This window comes from Acinonyx jubatus, chromosome E2 (genome assembly GCF_027475565.1).
Source record: "Acinonyx jubatus isolate Ajub_Pintada_27869175 chromosome E2, VMU_Ajub_asm_v1.0, whole genome shotgun sequence".
NCBI lineage: Eukaryota > Metazoa > Chordata > Mammalia > Carnivora > Felidae > Acinonyx > Acinonyx jubatus.
The window spans coordinates 48514854-48537134 of NC_069396.1; the positions used below are offsets into that span (position 1 = coordinate 48514854).

General features: G+C 46.9%; 1 protein-coding gene and 1 non-coding gene across 3 annotated transcripts; one reads left to right on the plus strand and one right to left on the minus strand.

The window, feature by feature from the left end:
- Positions 1–95: 95 nt before the first annotated feature.
- On the minus strand, positions 96–17422 carry ETHE1 (ETHE1 persulfide dioxygenase). Of its 2 annotated transcripts, XM_027037695.2 has the most exons (7): positions 17266–17422; positions 16753–16897; positions 16495–16643; positions 3039–3168; positions 966–1055; positions 448–564; positions 96–282 (listed from the first exon to the last, which is right to left on the minus strand). In XM_027037695.2, the coding sequence occupies exons 1-7, from the start codon at positions 17344–17346 to the stop codon at positions 230–232; spliced, it is 765 nt and encodes a 254-aa protein (XP_026893496.1). In that variant the 5' UTR covers positions 17347–17422; the 3' UTR covers positions 96–229. The 2 variants fall into 2 exon arrangements, with proteins under 2 accessions (XP_026893496.1, XP_026893497.1); XM_027037696.2 differs by lacking the exon at positions 16495–16643 and having other exon boundaries at positions 17266–17403.
- Positions 2095–2204, plus strand: LOC113593471 (U6 spliceosomal RNA). Its single transcript, XR_003413649.1, has one exon. It is a non-coding gene; the product is annotated as a U6 spliceosomal RNA (small nuclear RNA).
- Positions 17423–22281: the final 4859 nt, after the last annotated feature.

The following is a 22281-nucleotide window of genomic DNA, read 5'->3' on the forward strand; positions in this document are numbered from 1 at the left end:
CTCTAGACCAGACACCTCAGCCCAGAAAACCAACTGGTTCCCCCAGAAAATGGACAGAAATAAGATTCAGAGCAACAACAAAACAAAACAAAAAGAAATGTTTTAAATTTTATTTAAGAAGCTCAAGGGCTGGTGAGGGAGGGGAAGAAGAGAGGCTTCGGTGATGGCGCCCCTCTCTGTACCCCACCTAGTGCATTCTTAACGGATATGAGCACCTGACAAAGCCAGGTCAGGAAGGGGGAGTCTGGATCCCACAGCGCATATTAGCTGGAACAGCAATGTCTGAAAGGAAGAAACCAAGGTTAAAACAAAGGGCTCCAGCAGACCCCCTCGTGCCCCACTGGGGACCCAGAAATCCTAGGAGCCCCTCTTCTTTGGGAAACTAGAGTTCTGGCCCTGAGCCCCACCCTCCCTCAGACCCAGCAGTCCCGGCCCCCAAATGCTCACCTATCTGCTGAGGCTTGGGCAAGTTCAGGTTGTCCATGACCTTGACAAATTCCTCACAGCTGAGAGTGAGCCGAGGGTTCAAAGTCCTCTCCTCCTCCACAGTGGACACTGTGAGCCCTAGTGGCCGAGGGAGGGGAAGAATGTCAACCTGGCAAGTGCCTGGGGCTTCCTAGGACTACACTTCCCAGGAGGCTTAGGGTGCATCTCGGGCCTGGGACTAATAGGCTCTTCCCAGAATGTACCTGAGATCGCTGGCTCTCCTCAAAAGGCACTATGGGAAATGTAGTTTCCCACCTTCCCTAAGCTCTATAAGGAAGTCCCGGGAAAACTCTTGCCCTCCGGAATTCTAGTTGTAGTTTCTCCATCCACACTCGGCACACCTAAGCGCTTAATCTTTTTTGGCCAGAGAAATTTCTAGGAATTGTAGTCTCCATGCCCCACAAGGACTACAGCAGTTTGGTACGCCCTCTCAAATGGAAAGTTATAGAAGTCCCATACCTCCCCCAGGAAGCCCTCACCATGGTAATCATGAGCAGGGTAGACCAGACAGTCTCCTGGAAGCGTGAAGATCTTTTCATGGACTGAGTGGTACAAGGTCTTAGCACAGCCTGGGGAGGGAAAGTTCAGAGGAGTGAATCAACAGGACAGGAGCCCTCTAATCCCTTCCTTCAAGAAAAGGGTGGGAAGATAAAATCACATAGCTAAACTGCCCCCCTCATTTCCTGCCAGTACCCCCCTGCCTAGGCACAGAAAGAGAGGAAAGGGCGTTCTAGACAGATGGAACAGCATAGGCAAAGAGTTGAGGAATGGTGAGAAATTCGCCATGGTGGTAAATAAGGTTGGGATGAGATCCTGAAGCACCAGGGAGTTGTGCCCTCAGCCTGGGGATGCCAAGGAAAGCTTCAGGGCAAGGAGGCTAGACTAGAAGGTAAGAAACTGAAGACATGAGGCCAAAGAGAATGGTTCCAACAACACCCTCTGAGTCCTCAACTGGGGCGGGGGCAAACCTCTCTAGACCATCATTCCCGCCATTCATGTCAGCCCAATCCTTCAATTTCCTAACTGTGCCGGGAGTGGATAAATGGGAGATGAGGCACCTCGGAAAGAGACAGACAGACACAGACGGAGACATAAGGAGAGGAAGAGGAAGCAAGAGGCAGCCTGGGGCTCTGGTTACACACTTCCAGCTCATGGTTGTCCTATCTTTGCTCTGTCTTTATCAGGGCAGCTAAATCCTCCCAATCTAGTGTCAGCCCCGTATTCGCATGCGCGCACACGCACACACGCTCAAGGGCAGGCACACCCAGAGATTCTGAAACTAAACTCCCTTCCCACAGTGAAACTCCTGAATCTAACTGCCCCCCTAGCAGCTGAACTCCTGAATCAAACTCACACCCCTCCCCGCTGCGACACCTCCAGCAGCCAAACTCCTTATGGGGTTTAAAAATATGTCCACAGGGGCACCTGGCTGGCTCAGTCGGTAGAGCATGCAACTCTTGAGCTTGGGGTTGTGGGTTCAGGTCCCACGTTGGATGTAGAGATTACTTAAAGAAAGAAAGAAAGAAAGAAAGAAAGAAAGAAAGAAAGAAAGAAAGAAAGAAAGAAAGAAAGAAAGAAAGAAAGAAAGAAAGAAAGAAAGAAAGAAGGGCTCCCTTGGGCGGTGCATACACTACAATTGGAATGATACAGAAAAGGTTAGCGTGGCCCCTGTGCTAGGGTGACATACAAATTCCATGAAGCATAAATACTAAAATATTATTAAAGTAAATAATAAATGTATGTCCACAAACTCGCTGACACTTTTCTGTTCAAAATGTGATCCTTCCCCTCGCCTTGACTTAGTGGTCTCCACTAAGTGACTTGCAACGAATAAACAGGATATTGCAGAAATGACAGAGGTTAACTTCTGAGACTCGGTCATTAAGAAAAAGTTAGGGCTTCGGACTGCTTGCTCGTTGCATCTCTCTGATCATGCCCTCTGGAGGAACCCCGCTGCCAGGTCATGAAGACAAAGTACCCCCATGGAGAGGTCACATGGTGAGAAACTGAGGCCTCCTGCCAACAGTGGGAGCCAGCTTGCCAGCCATGTGAGTGAGGCGCCTTTGGAAGTGGACCCTCCAGCCCCAGTCACGCCTTCAGATGACTGCAGCCCAGGCCCTAGCTTGACTGTGCCCTCCATGAAAGATGCTGAGCCGGAACCACCCAGCTAAGCTACTCCCAGAGTCCTGACTCTCAGAAGTTATGCGAGATAATGTTAATCATTGTTTTAAGTCATTACACTCTGGGGTCATTTGTTTCACAGCGATAGATAACTAACGCCCCCCCCTTGAATCTAACTGTCCCTCAATACAGTAAACCACTGCATCTGCCCCCGCAAGGGTCATGACTCTAACTCTCCCCGACTCCAGCATCTAAACGTCTTGAATCTAATCCTGAACCCCTAAAACCCCCATTAATTCATTCTTACAACAGGTCCTTAAAACTCTGGTGTCATTCTAACACCCATTCATTCATTCTTACAACAGGTACTTAAAACTCTGGCCCACGCATAACCATCCTATGATCTCAGGCTGGAGAAGGGGGCCTGTGACCTTGCTGGAAGTCCGTCCGCCCACACCCTCGGATGAGCAGGGCATCTCCAGTGAAGGCCATGCTGTGGTCATTCAGGACGAAGGTGACACAGCCTGGGGTGTGGCCGGGGCTGGCCCGGGTCTCCAAGGCCTGGTGGGGAAGGAGAGTACAGACAGTTATCAATAAGCCACGGACTCTGGTCTGATGGCAAAACTGACCCCAGAAGCACCCATCCCACCTCAGGATTACATCTAGCTAGCATAGTTTTTTGCAAAAAGATTAGGTGTGCCTGGGTGGCTCAGTCAGTTAAGCGCCTGACTCTTGATTTCAGCTCAGGTCATGATCTTGCTGTTCATGGGATCGAGCCAGGCATCGTCTGCCTCTGCACTGACAGCATGGAGCCTGTTAGGTGTTCTCTCTCTCCCTCTCTCTGCCCCTCCCCCACGCACATGCTCTCTCTCTCTCTCTCTCAAAATAAATAAATACACACTTAAAAAATTAAATAATAAAATTATGTTATTGAAATGAAATTAAAGATGCTATACACAAGTATTTAATGACATGAAAATATGTTAAATATCTGGTAAGTGCTAAAAGCAGATTAAAAAAAAACTTGTACAGTGTCATCTTTTAAAAAAAATTTATTCATTCACTCAAAATATATTTTTTTCTTTAGGCTTTTCCTACATTAACAATTTTTAACAGAAAACATGTCATTTTATAATTAAAAGTAAAACACAAAATTCAGGATAAACTAAAGATGTAAACATTAAAAGAACCACAAGAATTCTAGAGAGAGAAAAAAGAATTCTAGAGGAAAATATATAAGGATATTATGAGTATATAAGAATATATATAAAATCATATAAAGATATATATAATCTTTTTTTTTAAAACATGACTTTTTTTTAACGTTTATTTATTATTGAGAAACAGAGAGAGACAGAGTATGAGCGGGGAGGGGCAGAGAGAGGGGGAGACACAGAATGAGAAGCAGGCTCCAGGCTCTGAGCCATCAGCCCAGAGCCTGATGCGGGGCTCGAACTCACAGACCGCGAGATCATGACCTGACCTGAAGTCAGACGCTCAACCGACTGAGCCAGCCAGGCACCCCAAAGATGTATATAATCTTATAAATACATAAGGAGATTATACACACACACACACACACACACACACACACACACACACACATAAGGAAAAACAGTGACAAAGATGACCACATAGTTTAACTTCATCATAGAAAAGAACAAAATAAGAGTTAAAAGACAAAAAACTCAGACAGTAGTCGCAGCATGTATAAGAAAGTATTATAAAGTGTGAACAGCCATCATATATAAACAGCTCCTAAGCATCAATAAAAACTCCCAAAAGAAAAATGCACAAAAGAAAAAAAAAAAGAGGCAATTATGGAAGAGGAAACAAATAGTCAAAAACCATCTGAAACAATATTTGATCTCCCTTTTTTGGGAGAAAAGGAGGGAGATTTAAATGTTAAAAACCCTCACTTTTCACGTACCAGATTGGCAATTGTTAGGGTATTGCTCAGGGTGTTTGAGGCAAGCCCTTTTGTTTCCTGGGACGCGGGTATGACTCCATGTAGCCATTTCAGAGGGCAAGTTTGTCGTGTTTACCAGCATCTCAAATGTGCACTCTTTCTGACCCCTCAAAGTTACTGCTAAGACGCTGCTGTTAAGAACTTCCGACACATGTGCAAAAAACGCCCACTCAGGAAAATCCTCATTATCTAAATTCCCACACTCAGTTCAGGGAAGCAACTGTCAGAAAACAGTTGTTACCCTAATGATCTAACAACCACTTAGAAGATTAGTTCCACATAGCACCCCTCCCACCAATTAGCATCCTGGTCCAGGTCAGTCTAATCAGCAGATTATAGAAGGGCACCATGTGCAGACCCTGTGTCCACACCCAGCACCCATTCTGCCCTTCCCCACTCACAGGTCTCCAGTTTGGCTCGGGGCATCCGTGTGCCCAGCCAAGCACTTCCTCAGCCTCCATGGTAGCTTGGGTGGCTTCTGACACGGTTCTCTGGCCACCAAGATCTCCGTAAATGTCTGAGAATGTCTGAGAAAGCTTTTCCCGTCCTGATACAAGAGTTTGGCACCTCTCCTTCCCACTTCATCTGGTTCTGGACAAAGGCGTGATGGCTGTAGCTGCAGCAACCACCTTGCAACCATGAAAAAGAATCCCCAAAATGATAGCGCTGCTTAATCGGACCATGACTGCCTTCTTCCAGACTCTATTACAGGAGAACATTGAACACCCAATTATTTAAGCCACTGTATGGTTTTTTAAGTCATGTATTGGTTTTTCAGCCAAACACCTTCCTAGCTCATATATAATAGGATAGATGTGCAATGCCAAACAAATGCAAAGCAAAATCACAGACCTTGCAAAAGCTTGTGGGAAAAATCGCAGGCATCCTGCACCAAATTAACACCTTTTGGTGGCAGCAAGGGGATGATCTTTCACTTTTTATTTGGTCTGTTTCTGTACTCTCTGAATTTTTCTTTCTCAGGAGCCTTTATTTCATTTTATTTTTATTTAAATCCAAGTTAGTTAACATATAGTGTGACAGTGGTTTCAGGAATAGAATTTACTGATTTATCACTTACATAGAACACCCAGTGCTCATCCCAACAAGTGTCCTCCTTTAATGCCCCTTGCCCATTTAGCCCACCCCCCACCCAACACCCCGCCAGCTACCCTCAGTTCTCTGTGTTTAAGGGTCTCTTATCACCTGTCTCCCTCTCTGTTTTTATCTAATTTTTCCTTCCTTTCCTTTGTGTTCATCTGTTTTGTGTCTTAAAGTCCTCGTATAAGTGAAGAAGTCATATGATTTTTGCCTTTGTCTGACTAATTTTACTTAGCATGATACCTCCAGTTCTATCAGTGTTGCAAATGGCAAGATTTCCTTCTTTTTGATTGCTGAGTAATACTCCATTGTATATATAGACCACATCTTCTTTATCCATTCATCCATCGATGGACATTTGGGCTCTTTCCATACTTTGGCTATTGTCAATAGCGCTGCTATAAACATGGGGGTGTACGTGCCCCTTCAAAACAGCATCCCTGTATCCCGCGGATAAATGCCTAGTAGTGCAATTGCTGGGTCGTAGGGAAGTTCCATTTTTAGTTTTTTGAGGAACCTCCATACTGTTTTCCAGAGTGGCTGCACCAGCTTGCATTCCCACCAGCAGTGCAAAAGTGTTCCCCTTTCTCCACATCCTCGCCAACATCTGTTGTTGCCTGAGTTGTTAATGTTAGCCATTCTGACAGGTGTAAGGAGGTATCTCATTGTGGTTTTGATTTGTATTTCCCTGACGATGAGTGATGTGGAGCATCTTCTCATGTGGCAGTTGGCCAGCTGGATGTCTTCTTTGGAGAAGTGTCTATTCATCTCTTTTGCCCATTTCTTCACCGATTATGTGTTTTTTGGGTATTGAGTTTGATAAGTTCTTTATAGATTTTGGATACTAACCCTGTATCTCTGAATTTTTTTTAAAACAAAAGACATGGGTGTCTTTTAAACTAAATATTGTGATGGATGATCAAGAGTAGTGTTCAAAGTAGTGAATCACAGTTGTAGCAATGGGTATTGACCAATCAGAAGGACATCAGCCATGAACAACCAGTACAGTTAGAAAGTATCTATATGGTCTATATGGTACGGTAAAAGTATATATATGATATATGTAATTGTGTGTGTATATAAATTGGACAAAATTTTAATATCAATTGAGCAAAATCCTGCTTGCCACGTAGATCAAGATTCCTCAGGCCCTTGGTGATGGAATCTGTGTGGCAAGTGGCTTGGCTAGTGAGCAGTATCCCTGGCCATTCCCTTCTCTGGAATATCTAGAATCCGTCCTCCACCACCATGTACCTCCCACCGTCCCACCCATCTTGGGCCTCATCCTCTCCTGCTTGGAACAACCACCAGCATCCTCCCTGGCCCACCAGCCTCCATCCATCTCCCGCATGACCCTGAAGGGGGTTTCTATTGCCCAGATTCAAACCTGCTCCTCTCTGCTCAAGACTCTTCCTTGGCTCCCACTGTCCCCAGGGCAGGGTTCTGGGTCCTCGGCCTAACTTTTGAAATGCCCCTGTTCTGGTGCCTGTCCACCTTCACAGCCCAATGGCCTATAACATCCTCCATTTCTCAACACGCCCAGCTACTCTGAAACCCAGGGTCATTTCCAGAAAGCACCAGGTTTTTCCACACCTCTTGCCCATGCAATTCTCTCTGCTAGGTACACCCTTCCCTCTTCACCCATTAGTCAGATCGACTCATTTCCAAGAGCCCTGACATTGACTGACCCCTTCTCCTGTGCCGGGCTCTCTTCTAAGTGTTCAACTCGACTGAACTCATTCACTCCACACACACCCTTATGAGGTAGGTACCGTTCCTGTGCCCATTCTGCAGATGAGGAAACTGAGGCACAGGATGAGAATAAGAACGTGCCAACTATAACCATATACTAGAATATGAACGAATCTCACGGATAAGACAAAAGCAAATAAAATGCACTAGACACAGAAGAGCAGAAAGGTGTGGAATGGAATAGGATGAATGGGGCAAGGAGGGGGATAGGATAAAGTGAGAAATCTCAGGGTGCCCACTACACAGTACAGGGAAGTGGTATTTCATGAAGTGGAGGTTTCATTGACGAATCCAGAAGGAAAACATCCCATCTCATGGCGAAGGTGCATGGACCAGTGGTCAAGAACAGTTTCCTGAGCCAGGTGACATGGGTTCTAAATTTGGCTCAGCTATTACTAGCTGTGTGTCCTTGCACAAGTAACTTCACCTCTCTGGGCTTCTCTACTCATTTGTAAAATGAGGATAATAATTGTCCCCACCCCATAGGGCTATTACAAAGATCAAATTATTTTGTATCTGTAGGGCACTTAGAAAAATGCCGAGCACACAATAATCGCTGTATAATAAAAGTAACATAATCATGATGATGTTTGAAAATTTGTAAAAACACTGATCTACTGGAACCACAAGGCCTCCTGGGTTCAAATCCCCGCTTGGCCACTTTCTCAGTGTAATTTTGGGGCAAGTCACGTCCCCTCTTTAAAAGGGGGAAAATAGGGGCGCCTGGGTGGCTCAGTCAGTTGAGCGTCTGACTTCAGCTCAGGTCACGATCTCACGGTCCGTGAGTTCGAGCCCTGCATCGGGCTCTGGGCTGATGGCCCAGAGCCTGGAGCCTGCTTCCGATTCTGTGTCTCCCTCTGTCTCTGCTCTTCCCCTGTTCATGCTGTCTCTCTCTGTCTCAAAAATAAATAAATGTTAAAAAAAAATTTTTTTTTTAAATAAAAGGGGGAAAATATTTCCTTCTCTGTAAAATGGGGAAAATATTTCTGATCTCACTATGTGGTTATGAAGGTTGAGATGTTTGTCAGAGAAGAAACAGCAAAGGCCCAAGGGCCAGATTCAGCCATAGAAGTGTTTTGTTCGGACTGCTCGGGAGTTATGAGAAGTCTGCATTTGTAGTCTATCCTTAAGGAGTAGAAGATTTTGGGAGTGTCTGCTGGCCCAGTTAGTTGAGCATCCCACTCTTGATTTCGGCTCAGGTCATGATCTCAAGGTCATGAGATGGAGCCCTGCATTGGGCTCTGTCGAGCTCCACGCTGACAGCACGGAACCTGCTTAACATTCTCTCTTGGGGCGCCTGGGTGGCTCAGCAGGTTAAGCATCAACCTTGGCTCAAGTCATGATCTCATGGGTGGTGAGTTCAAGCCCCATGTCTGTGCTGACAGCTCGGAGCCCGGGGCCTGCTTCGGATTCTGTGTCTCCCTCTCTCTCTGCCCCTCCCCAGCTCACACACACTTGTGCGCTCTCTCTCTCTCAAAAAAAAAAAAAAAAAAAAAAAGTGGAAGATTTCTGAAGAACGTATATTTGCAGCTTCTATTAAAAAAAGAGAGAGAATGGGGCGCCTGGGTGGCGCAGTCGGTTGAGCGTCCGACTTCAGCCAGGTCACGATCTCACAGTCCGTGGGTTCGTGCCCCGCGTCGGGCTCTGGGCTGATGGCTCAGAGCCTGGAGCCTATTTCTGATTCTGTGTCTCCCTCTCTCTCTGCCCCTCCCCCGTTCATGCTCTGTCTCTCTCTGTCCCAAAAATAAATAAACGTTGAAAAAAAAAATTTAAAAAAAGAGAGAGAAGGCTTGGCAGTAGACAGACTACATTTCTAAACATGCATAATCAACTCGAATTGTGCAGTGGGTGTCCCGCCTCATACACAGAACACACACCCTAACATTTGCCACAGGCCCCACCACTCCCTGCTGCCTGCAGCAATGTTTGATTATGAAAATCCTTCCAGACAAAAGCTGAGGAAATGCACTTACAGACCTCAGCACAGTGTGTGGCAAGAAGCAAACCCACAATGCTTGTTAACTATTGTTAAATTCTCATTATTACCACTAACCGATATCAAAATATATACCATCTATTCCAGTTGCCAGCAAAGAAGAAGAAGTTGAGTGACACCACGAGCAAACAACCGGACGCACCCAGCATGTGGAACGTTCTACAAGACAACAGGCCGGAAACTTCAGAAGTCAATGTCATGGTGCAGAAAGGGTATGAAACTATTGTAGAATTATTTGTTGTAGCTTTAAAAAAACGTTTATTTATTTAGAGAGAGAGTGAGAGGGGAAGGGGCAGAGAAAGGGAGAAAGACCAAGCAGGCCCCACGCTCATCACAGAGCCCAACATGGGACTTAATCCCACAACCATGAGATCATGACCTGGGCAGAACTCAAGAGTCGGCGCTTAACCAACTGAGCCACCCAGGTGGCCGTAAAGTGTTCTAGATTTACATGAACCTCGTTGGGTCCTGGTTCCTAAAAACAGCCTTAAAAATGATTCCTGGGCACCTGGAGAAATTTGAACATGGCCTGGATTTAAGAATGATTTCATAATTATTGTATATTTTCTGTGACAAAGATTTTGTAAAAGAATTGTTCTCAAAGTGTGGTCAAGGGAACCTTGAGGGTCTGCGAGGTGAACTATTTTCACGAGAGTAGGAAGACTTCTTCCACCCTTCTTACTGTCATTCTCCCATCAGAGTTCGGTGGTGTTTTCAACGTTTATTTGTTTATTTATTTTTGGGACAGAGAGAGACAGAGCATGAACGGGGGAGGGGCAGAGAGAGAGGGAGACACAGAATCGGAAACAGGCTCCAGGCTCTGAGCCATCAGCCCAGAGCCTGACGCGGGGCTCGAACCCACGGACCGCGAGATCGTGACCTGGCTGAAGTCGGACGCTTAACCGACTGCGCCACCCAGGCGCCCCTCGGTGGTGTTTTCTAGAAGCTCCGTGGCTGGTGATGACGTCACTGCTCTGACGGCTGATGGGAGTACTTGGATATTCTTGTGTTAAAAAAAAAAGTCTCAGTTTTAACTCCTAATGCAGTAAATTTTGTTGGGTCTCTGAATAGGTATGTTTTATTTATTTTTTATTCAGGGGCGCCATTCAGACCCTCTGCCTCCCTCTCTCTCAAAAAAAAAAAATTAATTAAAAAAAAAAAGTTGTGGGGGTAAGCACCTAATATCTTGACCTCACGCAGGTCACCTGTTCTTGAAACTGGATAATCTCAGCGGCAGAATATGCTGCAGGGATTCCATAGGCCTGCCTAACCGCACATTCTTTCACATTTCTTCTTCCCACCACGGTGCTGCAAATACGTGACACCTTTCAGCAGGTGCTCCTTCCCCAGCTTTCCGCTGCAGGGGTAGCTTCTCAAACTCGGTCCCATACGCTGAACCAACAGGAAAGGGACCCGCCCCGCAAGCTCACTCGCCTTGCAGTTCCCACGGCCCACACTGCCCCCTGGTGGCAGGCGAACTCTTGCCTCCTATTCCATTTGGTCCCCAGGTTCATGCCACGACTCCTTTATTCAAAAGCACTTAACCTTGGGGGCTCCTGGGCGGCTCAGTGGGTTAGGCATCTGACTCCTGATTTTGGTTCAGGCCATGATCTCATGGTTTGTGAGTTCGAGTCCCGCATCTGTCAGCGCAGAGCCTGCTTGGGATTCTCTCTCAAAATAAACAAGTAAACTTAGACAAAGCAAAACAAAACACTTAATCTTGATATAACCAACCACTATTTCTGTGCACTCTGAACTCAAAAACCCAAAATGTCTTTTCCCACTGCAGCTAAATACTCTGAACCTCCATCAGCCTTCCTTTCCTTTGTGAAAGAAAACGACATTAGTTGTGATGTTCAGAGGACAGTGTACAGATATCTACCACTTGACGATGAGTCAAAAATTAAGACAGGTGATGGATGGACCCGACGTACACGGTCAATTTTTCTTTCAACTTTTCTTTATGCTTAACATTTTTCATAAAATGTTGGGAGGGTTCCCCAATTCAAATAGTTCCAAATAGAAGGAAGCACTGAAATCCTCAGTTGGACTACAAGAGGACCACCTGGGAGCTTTTATTTTATTTTCTTAATATTTTATTTTTAAGTCATCTCTACACCCAACGTGGGGCTTGGACTAAACCTCGAGATCAAGAGTCACAAGCTCTGCTGACTGAGCCAGCCAGGCACCCCACCTGTGAGCTTTTAAAATATACTGGTTCCCCGTGTTCACCCCTAACAATTAAATCCGAATCTCTAAAGTGGGATCTGGGGGATCAGTATCTGGCAATGCTCTAAATTAACATATTAAACAAACAAGACTAACTTTCTGAATCTGCCACTCCTCGTGGGAGCTGAAATGTTCACATCTCATTGCTCATTAAAACAGAAATTTATTTCTGCACTGAAACCGTCCAAATGTGGCCCACTGTGAATGTAAAATATACAACCAGCTCAAGAAAACCTGGCAATTTCTACTCAAGTTAAGCGTATGTCAGTCCTATGACCCAGAAAGTCCATTCCTTGAATTGAGAATAGTGTCCACCAAGAGATCCGCATACGGACCCTCACAGTCGCATTAGTTCATAATAGCCAAAAGCTGGAATCAACCAGCGAAAGGAAAATGGATAGACTGCCATAAATTCATACAGTGAAATGCTCTGCATCAGGGGTTGGCAAACTATGGCTGCTGCGCCAAACTTGGCCTGTCACCTGTTTTTGTATGGCCTGAGGGCTAAGAATGCTTTTTACGCTTTTTTCGTGGTTGGAAAAATAAATAAAAATGGGAGTGGTACTTCATAATACATGAGAATGCTGAAATGAAAATTTCAGAGGCCACAAATAAAGTTTTACTGGAGCACAGCCATGCTTATTCATTTATGCATTGTCTACGACTGCTTTCACGCCAACACAACGGAGTGGTTACAACAGAGACCATATGGCCTGCAGAACCGAAAACAGTTACTGTCTGGTCCTTTACAGAAGAAGTTTGCCAATCTCTGCTATATAGCAACAGAAGGAAAGGACTACAACTATATACAACATTGTGTGGAGTAAAAGAAGCCAGGCACAAAAGAACACACATTGTATGACTCCTGTTGACAAGGTCCAGAACACGTAGAACTAATCTGTGATTAAATAAGTCAGAAGAGGGGCGCCTGCTGGCTCAGTCAGTAAAGCATGTGATTCTTGATTTCAGGGTAGCGAGTTCAAGTCCCACGTTAGGCATGCAGCCAAGGAAGGAAGGAAGGAAGGAAGGAAGGAAGGAAGGAAGGAGAAAGGAGGGAGGGAGGGAGGGAGGGAGGGAGGGAGGGAGGAAGGAAGGAAGGAAGGAAGGAAGGAAGGAAGGAAGGAAGAAGAAAGGAGGGAGGGAGGGAGGGAGGGAGGGAGGAAGGAAGGAAGGAAGGAAGGAAGGAAGGAAGGAAGGAAGGAAGGGAGGAGCTAATATTGTAAATCTTAAAAGTCCTTCTCTGGGAATGCAAGCTGGTGCAGCCACTCTGGAAAACAGTATGGAGGTTCCTCAAAAAACTAAAAATAGAACTACCCTACAACCCAGCAATTGCACGACTAGGCATTTATCCCCGGGATACAGGTGTGCTGTTTCAAAGGGAAACATGCACCCCCATGTTTATAGCAGCACTATCGACAGTAGCCAAAGTATGGAAAGAGCCCAAATGTCCATCGATGGATGAACGGATGAACAGATAAAGAAGATGTGGTATATACACACACACACACACACACACACACACACACACACACACACAATGGAGTATTACTCGGCAATCAAAAGAATGAAATCTTGCCATTTGCAACTACATGGATGGAACTGGAAGGTATTATGCTAAGTGAAATTAGTCAGAGAAAAACACAAATCATATGACTTCATTCATATGAGGACTTTAAGAGACAAAACAGATGAACACAGGGAAGGGAAACAAAAATAATATAAAAACAGGGAGGGGGACCAAATAGAAAAGACTCCTAAATATGGAGAACAAATTGAGGGTTACGGGAGGGGTTGTGGGAAGGAGGATGGGCTAAATGGGTAAGAGGCACTAAGGAATCTACTCCCGAAATCATTGTTTCACTATAGGCTAATTAATTTGGATGTAAATTTAAAAAAAATAAAATTAAATTAAAAAAATTCATCAAAAAAAAAGTCCTTCTCATAAGGGAAAAAAAATTAGAAATAAAAAAATAAGTAAGAAGAATGGTGTTTTGATGGGGGTGTCAATGGCCAGGGAGAAAGACAAGGAAAACTTCTGGGGTGATAGGTATGTTCTGTATCTGGATCTTAGCAATGGATGCTCAAGTGTAAACATATGTAGGAATTTACAGGGTGCCCGGGTGGCTCAGTCGGTTAAGCATCAGACTTTGGCTCAGGTCTTGATTTCATGGTTCATGAGTTCGAGCCCTGCATTGGTCTCTCTGCTGTCAGCACAGAACCTGCTTCATATCCTCTGTCTCCCTCTCTCTCTGCCCATCCCCCCCCCCCACTTGCATGTGCACTCTCTCTCTCTCAAAATAAATAAACAAATTTTTTTAAATTACCAAGCTGCACATGTACAATATGTGCAATTTCTACCATACAACATGCACGCTACAATTCTTTTAAAATGGGGGGAAGAAGGGGCGCCTGGGTGGTTCAGTCGGTTGAGTGACCGACTTCGGCTCAGGTCATGATCTCATACTCCGTGAGTTCGAGCCCCGCGTCAGGCTCTGGGCTGATGGCTCAGAGCCTGGAGCCTGCTTCAGATTCTGTGTCTCCCTCTCTCTCTGCCCCTCCCCCTCTCATGCTCTGTCTCTCTCTGTCTCAGAAATAAATAAATATTAAAAAAAATTTTAAATAAATAAATAAATAAATAAATAAATAAATAAATAAAATGGGGGGAAGAAAATGAGGGAGGAAAAAAATGTGGCCATCGCTAAAGGTATCTAAAGAACACAAATGAAAACCACACAGAACACTGGATAATCATAAAGACAGGTACTGGCAAGGGTTGGCAAGGATGCCCAGAAACTGGCACTTTCATTCACTGCTGGTGGGAACATAAAATGGTGCAGCCACTTTGGATATCGGTCAGTCGGGTCCTCAAAGTATTAAATATAGAGAGTGATTATTGATTTAGCAATTCCATCCTAGGTATATATATACGCAGAAAGAAATGAAAATGGAGGGACACACAAAAACTCGTACATGAGTATTTTAGCAGCATCATTTATAAGAGCCAAAAAGTGGAAAGAGCTAAAATGTCTATTGGCTGATGGATGAATGAATGAGGTATATTCACACAATGGAAGAGTACTCAGCCATAAAAAAGAATGAAATGCTGATAGATGCTACAATACAGGTGAACCTTGAACATGTAGGGTCAGCAACAGAAGCGTGTCAAAAAAGGCCATATAATACATGATTCCATCTCTATGAAATACCCAGAACAGGCAAGCCTGTAGAAACACAAAGGAGATTAGTGGTCGCCTAAAGCTGTAGGGGCAAGAGGGGAGGGGGCTGGGGTGACAATCAGGGGGAGTGGGATTTCTTTTGGAAGTGACAAAAATATTCTAAAATTAACTGTGGTGACGGATGGACTCAACTCTGAATATACTAAGAAGTGTAAAGTTCCAGTGGATGAATTGGACGGTTTGTGAATTATACCAATTAAGTTGTTTAAAAAAACAGACACAGAAGGGGCGCCTAGGTGGCTATTTCAGTTAAGCATCCAACTCTTGACTTGGGCTCGGGTCATGATCTCAGCGTTCCTGGGTCCGAGCCCTACATCGGGCTCTGCGTGGACAGTGTGGCTCCTGCTTGGGACTCTCTCTCTCTCTCTCTCTCCCTGTCTCTCTCTCTCTGCCCCTCCCCTCTCTTAAAATAAATAAATAAATAAACTTAAAAAAGAAAAAAAAGACCCTGAAGCTAAATTCGCCACAGCTAAACCCTTCAACATGCATGCATGCATTCATTCAGTCAGTCAGTCTAACAAAGGGCTCATCTTGACACAAAATCCCAACAGTTTTTCACTCTTCTAAGCCTTCTCAACTCAAGAAGTGCTTGCTAATACCTGACAATTACGTGCAGTGTATGTAAAAGTACAGTGCATTTTTTTTTACCCGCTTCCAGAAGAGGACTTGAAATGAAGAGGCCACATCCATGTAGCTAAGCCCTCTGATCCCACACACAGCCCTCATTTCCTCTAAATGCTCTGACTCATATAAACTATCCCCATTTAGCAAAACCCTCTAACCTGGAGGCCAAGACTTCATCCTATCCCTTGACCATTCTGTCCCCAAAGTCAGCCAGACTCTCCGTATCTTTAGCCAGTCTGATCAGAAAAACAAAAGCTTTGTTAGGTGTTTCTCCTCCCCCCCAGCACCCCCTCCACCTCTATCCTATTGCTCTGGGTTGAAATTCTGGCTGGAAATCTGCTGACTAGGCCTGTGACAGCGAAAAAGAGGTAGGAACCTTCAGACCCTTCCTGTGTGAAGCAACAGCCATGCCAAGGGTGAGACAAGCCTGCACGTGGCGGGGGGTGGGAGGGTGAGAGGGTGGGGGGTGGGGGGGGGGGAGACATTTAAGGAGGTGGTGGCTTGAAGGTGTCCACCCTGCCCTTGCCTGGCCCTGAGAGCGGACACCTCCTTAAATGTTGTGCCCTAGGCGCCTCGATGGCCTCACCCTGATCCTGGCTCTGGGCAACAGGAGGCTCCTTCCTCCAACAGCGGCTCTAGAAGACAGCGCTGGGTCTCTCCCTCAGCCCTGGCTTCAGAATTTTAGCCCTCGATCAACTTTTATGGAGATGCCAGGCCAAAAGAGCTGCTCCAAGGTGGTAGGAAACTCCATAAATGTTGTTGACTTAAGGGGCCTGGCCAAAGACACACCTGCCCAGCCTCTTGCCCCAGTGCCCCACCTGGGTTTATGGCACCCTCCTCCCAGAGACAAACTCAGGGATCAGAAATCCAGGCCAGAGGCCCCTCCTACCCCAGGATTCAGGAGCGCAAGCCTCCAGCCCCCTCTTCCCTTAGGTCCAAGAAGTCCAGGCCACCACCCTCTCGGGACCCAGGATCCAACTCACGAAGCGCCCGAAGTGGATGGAGTCCCCATCCTCAATGTGCAAGTCAGCCTGGGCCCCGCTAAGGCGGGAGATGACAGACTGGCAGCCGGGGAGTAGGGACCGGAGCAGCCCTGAGCCCGTAATGTGATCCGCGTGGCAGTGGGTATTCACTGGGGGAGAAAGGAGGGCCAGGTCCAGGAGGGCACAGAGGAGGACGCAGGCTTCCCAGCCCCCAACCCCCTCCTCCCTCAGACCCAGGAGTTCGGTCTCCAGACTGACCAGCATACAGCAGCCGCAGCCCCAGTTCCTTGACCAGCTGGGCATCCCGAGGCGCTGTCTCCAGAACCGGGTCGATCAGAATGGCCTCACGGGACTCTCTGTCACCCAACAGGTACGTGTAGGTGCAGCTCTTGGGCTCAAACATCTGGGAAGGGGGCGTGGGACAGGTGAGAGCGCAGAACCAGACTTCCACTCACTGGGGACCCAGGACTCCGAGCCTCGATTCGATTCTCTTCCTAAGATCCAGAAGCAGAAACCCTTCTTTCCCCTCGGCGTCGGGAGTCTGGGGCCCCTGCACCTTACTCCATCTGAACCAATGAGTCCCAACTTTCCAATACCCCCCCCACCCCCCCGCCAAATCAGGGTCTCCAGCAGTCTCTTCCGTCTAGGACTCAGGAGTCCGGCCCCAAGCCCCGGGGATCCCAGATCTCCTCCCTTTCAAGGAACCCGGAGTCCCGCCCCTGCCGCCGCCCAGCGCCCAGTAGTCCCGTTGCGGGTCCAGCGTCCTCGCACCTGCCGTAGGAGGATGGGAACTCCAGACCCGCTGCGCTGGCTGAGCTGCCTCCCGGCGAACCTCAGTGTAGCCCCCGCCATCGCGCTCGCGGCCGGGTGGGACCGAGCCGAGGCGCAGCGCCGGCGGAAGCCCGGTGCCCACTGGCTGACCTGGGCGGGGAGGGGCGGGGCGCGGCGCGGCGCGGGCGGGGCGGGACGGGGGCGGGGCCGTCTTAAAGGGGCCGCGCCCGCGGCCGCTGGGGTGGGGGTGGGGGTCCAGTCTGGCGAAGAGACTTCAGAGACCGAGAAGAAGGTGAGACAGAGACACGGCGAACGGGGAGACACTCAAAAGGCGAGGGAGAGACGTTGGGAGAAGCACGGACAGAGAGAGAAATGAAAACCCAACAGGAGGCCCCAATACACTGATAGCGGGACTCCTTGTGTATTTCCGGTGGTTTTTCTCAGGAGAGAAACAGGCAGACAGAAAAGCTCAAAGTCAAGGAGAGAATTTTGCACATTTATTCCTCACTTGGGGTCTCCTGTGTGCCTGGCCCAAGCTGGGAGAAGCTGGGGACCTGGAGGTGAGCCCTGTCCGGTCGGTGAGGGGGATGGTGCAGACATCAGGGCTGAAACAAAAGAAGGTTCAGGGATTGCCAGGAGCTCAGGGGAAGGAGGAAACAGGAAAGCAGGGACCTTCAAGCACTCTTTACTGTGAGGTTCCCCCCAAATAAGACCTCTTCACTCTGGGGCCCATTCTTGCTGTTTCTGTAGGATTGCTACACTGTTCACCAGTCCCTTGAAGGCATGCACACCTTCTGGGTCAGCTGTGAGATGCCGCCCTAAGGCGGCAGAAGAGGTTTAGAAGAGGTTTCTAAGAGGTAGAAACCTGGGCATACCCCTTCCCAACTGTGCGACCTTGGGCTCAAAACTTACCGTCTTCTGGGCTTCATTCAGTATGAGTATTCTCATCTGTAAAATGAGGTTGAAAAGAGCTCCTCCCTCATTGTGAAGATCTAATAAGTTCAGACATGTAAAGTAAAGAGTCTGGGAGAGCGCCTGGCACAGAACAAAACTATTATTGTGATTTCATCACCATCCTCAACTCCTTCCAATTCATCACTAGGCCCTGTTTTAAATTTTTTTATGTTTATTTATTTTTGAGAGAGAGAGACAGAGAGAGAGAGAGACAAGACAGAGTGCGAGTGGGGGGAGGGGCAGAGAGAGAGGGAAACAATCTGAAGCAGCTCCAGGCTCTGAGCTGTCAGCACAGAGCCTGATGCGGGGCTCAAACGCATGAACCGTGAGATCATGTGATCTGAGCCTAAGTCGGACGCTTAACCAACTGAGCCACCCAGGTACCCCTATCTAGGCTCTGTTAAGTTAACCTCTCCAATCAGGCCACTTCTCCACCATCACGCTCTCAGCCCCAGTCAAGAGGCAGCAAAGCATAGATGCAAATTACGTGGGTTCCAGGGCCTGGCTGCAGGAGTTTAAATCCTGACCCTGACCCTGTGTGACCTTGAATAAGTGACCTCCCTCCTTGTGCCTCATTTTCCTTATTCTGTACAATGGGGATAATAATATCGCCTCCTCTTAAAAACTTGCTGTCAGGATGAAATGAAAGAACGTATACCAAGCACTCACGATAGTTTCAGGTATATAAGAAGTGCTAACGAGGGCGCCTGGGTGGCTCAGTCAGTTAAGTGTCCGACTTCAGCTCAGGTCATGATCTCACAGTCTGAGTTCGAGCCCCGCATCGGGCTCTGTGCTGACAGCTCAGAGCCTGGAGCCTGCTTCAGATTCTGTGTCTCCTTCTCTCTCTGCCCCTCCCCTGCTCATGCTCTGTCTCTCTCTGTCTCAAAAATAAATAAATAAATAAATAAATAAATAAATAAATAAATAAATAAAAAGAAGTGCTAACTAAATGCTGGTAGTTAATATTATAATTAATATATAGCAGCCACCTCGCTGGGCTTCTGGCTTCTGCTCTGCTTCTGGCTTCTGCTCTGCCTCCCTACAGTCTGTTTTCCATGCAGCAACCAGAGTGAGCCTTTTAAAATATCAATCACAGGAGTGCCCGGGTGGCTCAGTCGGTTAAGCATCCGATTTTTGGCTCAGGTCGGGATCTCGTAGTTTATGAACTCGAGCCCCATATCCAGCTCTTCGGGCTCTGCAGTGACAGTGCCTGCTTGGGATTCTTCTCTCCCTGCCCCTCCCCCACTTGAGCTTTCTGTCTCAAAATAAATACATAAAAAAATTTTTTTTAAATGTCAGGGGCGCCTGGGTGGCTCAGTCGGTTAAGCGTCCGACTTCAGCTCAGGTCACGATCTCGCGGTCCGTGAGTTCGATCCCCGCGTCGGGCTCTGGGCTGATGGCTCAGAGCCTGGAGCCTGCTTCCGATTCTGTGTCTCCCCCTCTCTCTGCTCCTCCCCCGTTCATGCTCTGTCTCTCTCTGTCCCAAAAATAAATAAATGTTAAAAAAAAAAAAAGTCAAAAGAGGCGCCTGGGTGGCTCAGTTAGGCGCCTGACTTCCGCTCAGGTCATGATATAGCTCCTGAGCTCCGCATCAGGCTGTGCCTTGACAGCTCAGAGCCTGGAGCCTGCTTCAGATTCTGCGTCTCCCCCTCTCTCTGCCCCTGCCCCGCTCTGTCAAAAATAAGTAAACATCAAAAAATTAAAAAATAAATAAAATAAAATAAAATAAAATAAAATGCCAATGACAGATTAAAGAATCACAGAAAACAAACACAATATGTGGAGCTTGTTTAAATTCTGATGCAGATGCAACAAGTGTAATAAAAAGATATTTATGGGATATAATGTCCGGCATATAGCTTCAAAATCATCTGGGAGGGGTGGGTGGGGGAATGAAACATTGGCCATCAATAGATAATTGCTGATGCCAGCCACTTCTATTATTAACAATTCTAGGGGCGCCTGGGTGGCTCAGTTGGTTGAGCGTCCGACTTCAGCTCAGGTCATGATCTCACACTCCATGAGTTCGAGCCCCGCGTCGGGCTCTGTGCTGACAGCTTGGAGCCTGGAGCCTGCTTCAGATTCTGTGTCTCCCTCTCTTTCTCTGCCTCTCCCCTGCTCATGCTCTGTCTCTCTCTGTCTCAAAAATAAATAAAAACATTTAAAAAAATTAAAAAAAAACAATTATATTCTCACGCTTTCTGTATGTTTGAAATAAAACATTGTTCTTAAAAATGAAAAGCAAGATATGCAAGGGACAATCGCAGAAATGTGATAATGTGAAGAAATGACTCTTGGGGTGCCTGGGTGACCCAGTCGGTTAAGGGTCTGACTTTGGCTCAGGGCATGATCTCACAGTTCGTGGGTTCAAGCCCCACGTGAGGCTCTGTACTGACAGCTCAGAGCCTGGAGCCTGCTTCGGATTCTGTGTCTCCCTCTGTCTCTGCTCCTCCCCTGCTCGTTCTCTGTCGCTCTCCATCTCTCAAAAATAAATGAACATTAAAAAATATAATAATAAAGTAAAAAGAAATGACTCTAAAGTTTGAAAGTTGTGATAATGATATTTTAGTTGTGTTTCAAAGAGAGAGAGTCCTTATTTTTTAGGAACACAGGTTTCAGTGTTTCTGGATGAAATGTGTGGAATTTACTTCAAAATAACTCAAGGGACTTAATGGGGGAGGGGATGATGGAACAAAATTGGTCATGTGGGTGATGGATTGGTGAGGGGCTGGTTATACTCTTCCCCTTCCTTTCTTTTGGTCATGTTTGAAATTTTCCATAAACTAAAACAATTTTCTAAAAAAGAGTATATTGAGGTCCCTGGGTGGCTCAGTTGGTTAAGCGCTTGACTGTTGATCTCAGTTCAGGTCTTGATCTCAGGGTCATGAGTTCAAGCCCCATGTTGTAGTCCACACTGGGCATGGAACCTACTTTAAAAAAAAGAGAGAGAGAGAGAGAGAGTATATGAAGACCTAAACTAGTTCATGCCACTTCCCATATTTAAAACCCTTCCTTGGTTTCCCACTCAGCTAGACCTTTCTAATTCCTTGACCTCAAGTTCTGTATTGCCCCCAACGTCTATCTACTCATCACAGAGAACTTCTGGCTGTTAATCCTTTCCAGCGTTTATTTGATACAGATTTATCGGACACCTACCCTGTTCTGGACAGAGGGTGAACAAGGCAGACAAGTTGTTCGTCTTAACAGGGAATACATTCTAGAGGACAGGAATACTGTATTAAGTGCCCACCAGGGAGATGTGACAACAGAATAATGAAGGGAAGGGAGCACCATGAGCTACGGTGGACAGGGGAGGCCTTCTGCAGTGGTAATATTTGAAATGAGATCAGAGTGGGAAGTCAGACAAATATGTTGATGGGGCAATGACCTTGGGGGAGGACATAGGGAACCGCTAGTGCAGAAGCCCTGAAGTAGGATGGACCATGGGATGTACCAGCCCTGGAAAGAAGGTGAGTTTGGAGGATGGAGGTAGGAAAGATCCCCTGAACGCAGCATGTTCCTTCCCACCTTGAGCTCTCTGAACTTGCTATTCTGGGACAACTTTGATTCTCTCATGGCCTATTTCAATGCACAATAAAAACAAAAAGTAATATTGGTAACATGCATTGAGCACTGTAGGCACTGGTCTAAACTTTCCATTGATTACTGAATTTAATCCTAACATCCCAGAAAGATGAAGGGACTTGGCCAAGGTTACACAGATAGAAAGTGGCCAAGACAAGATTCCAAACTGGTTACCCAGGCAATCCGGCTCCAGAGTTCGAATAACCCTACACCTAACACCCAGGGCTCCCAGGACTCGCCAGACCTTATCACACTGAAGACCCACCCATGCAGGGCATTTTTATGGGCACTTCACGGTCATTCCCGTGCTGGGCGGGAAAGTGCACCGTCATGGCCCGGGGAAGGATGCCAAGCGTGGCACCCAGGGCCTGGCACCAGGAGATCCAACCCTCCCAAGAACTCCCGCTGGGATATTTCGGGAACCGCCGTCCCCCTCCCCTTACCACATCTGGGCCGGGGCATTGGGGTGGGAGGGGC

Bases quoted from the DNA above. Each gene is read 5' to 3' on its own strand.
- ETHE1 (XM_027037695.2), bottom strand. From the start codon at position 17,346: ATGGCGGGGGCTACACTGAGGTTCGCCGGGAGGCAGCTCAGCCAGCGC. The intron at 3,169-16,494 runs GTGAGTTGGATC...CTTCCCCACCAG, and splicing joins CCATCCACTTCGGGCGCTTC to GCCTTGGAGACCCGGGCCAG. The intron at 1,056-3,038 runs GTCACAGGCCCC...TTCCCTCCCCAG, and splicing joins GCGGACGGACTTCCAGCAAG to GCTGTGCTAAGACCTTGTAC.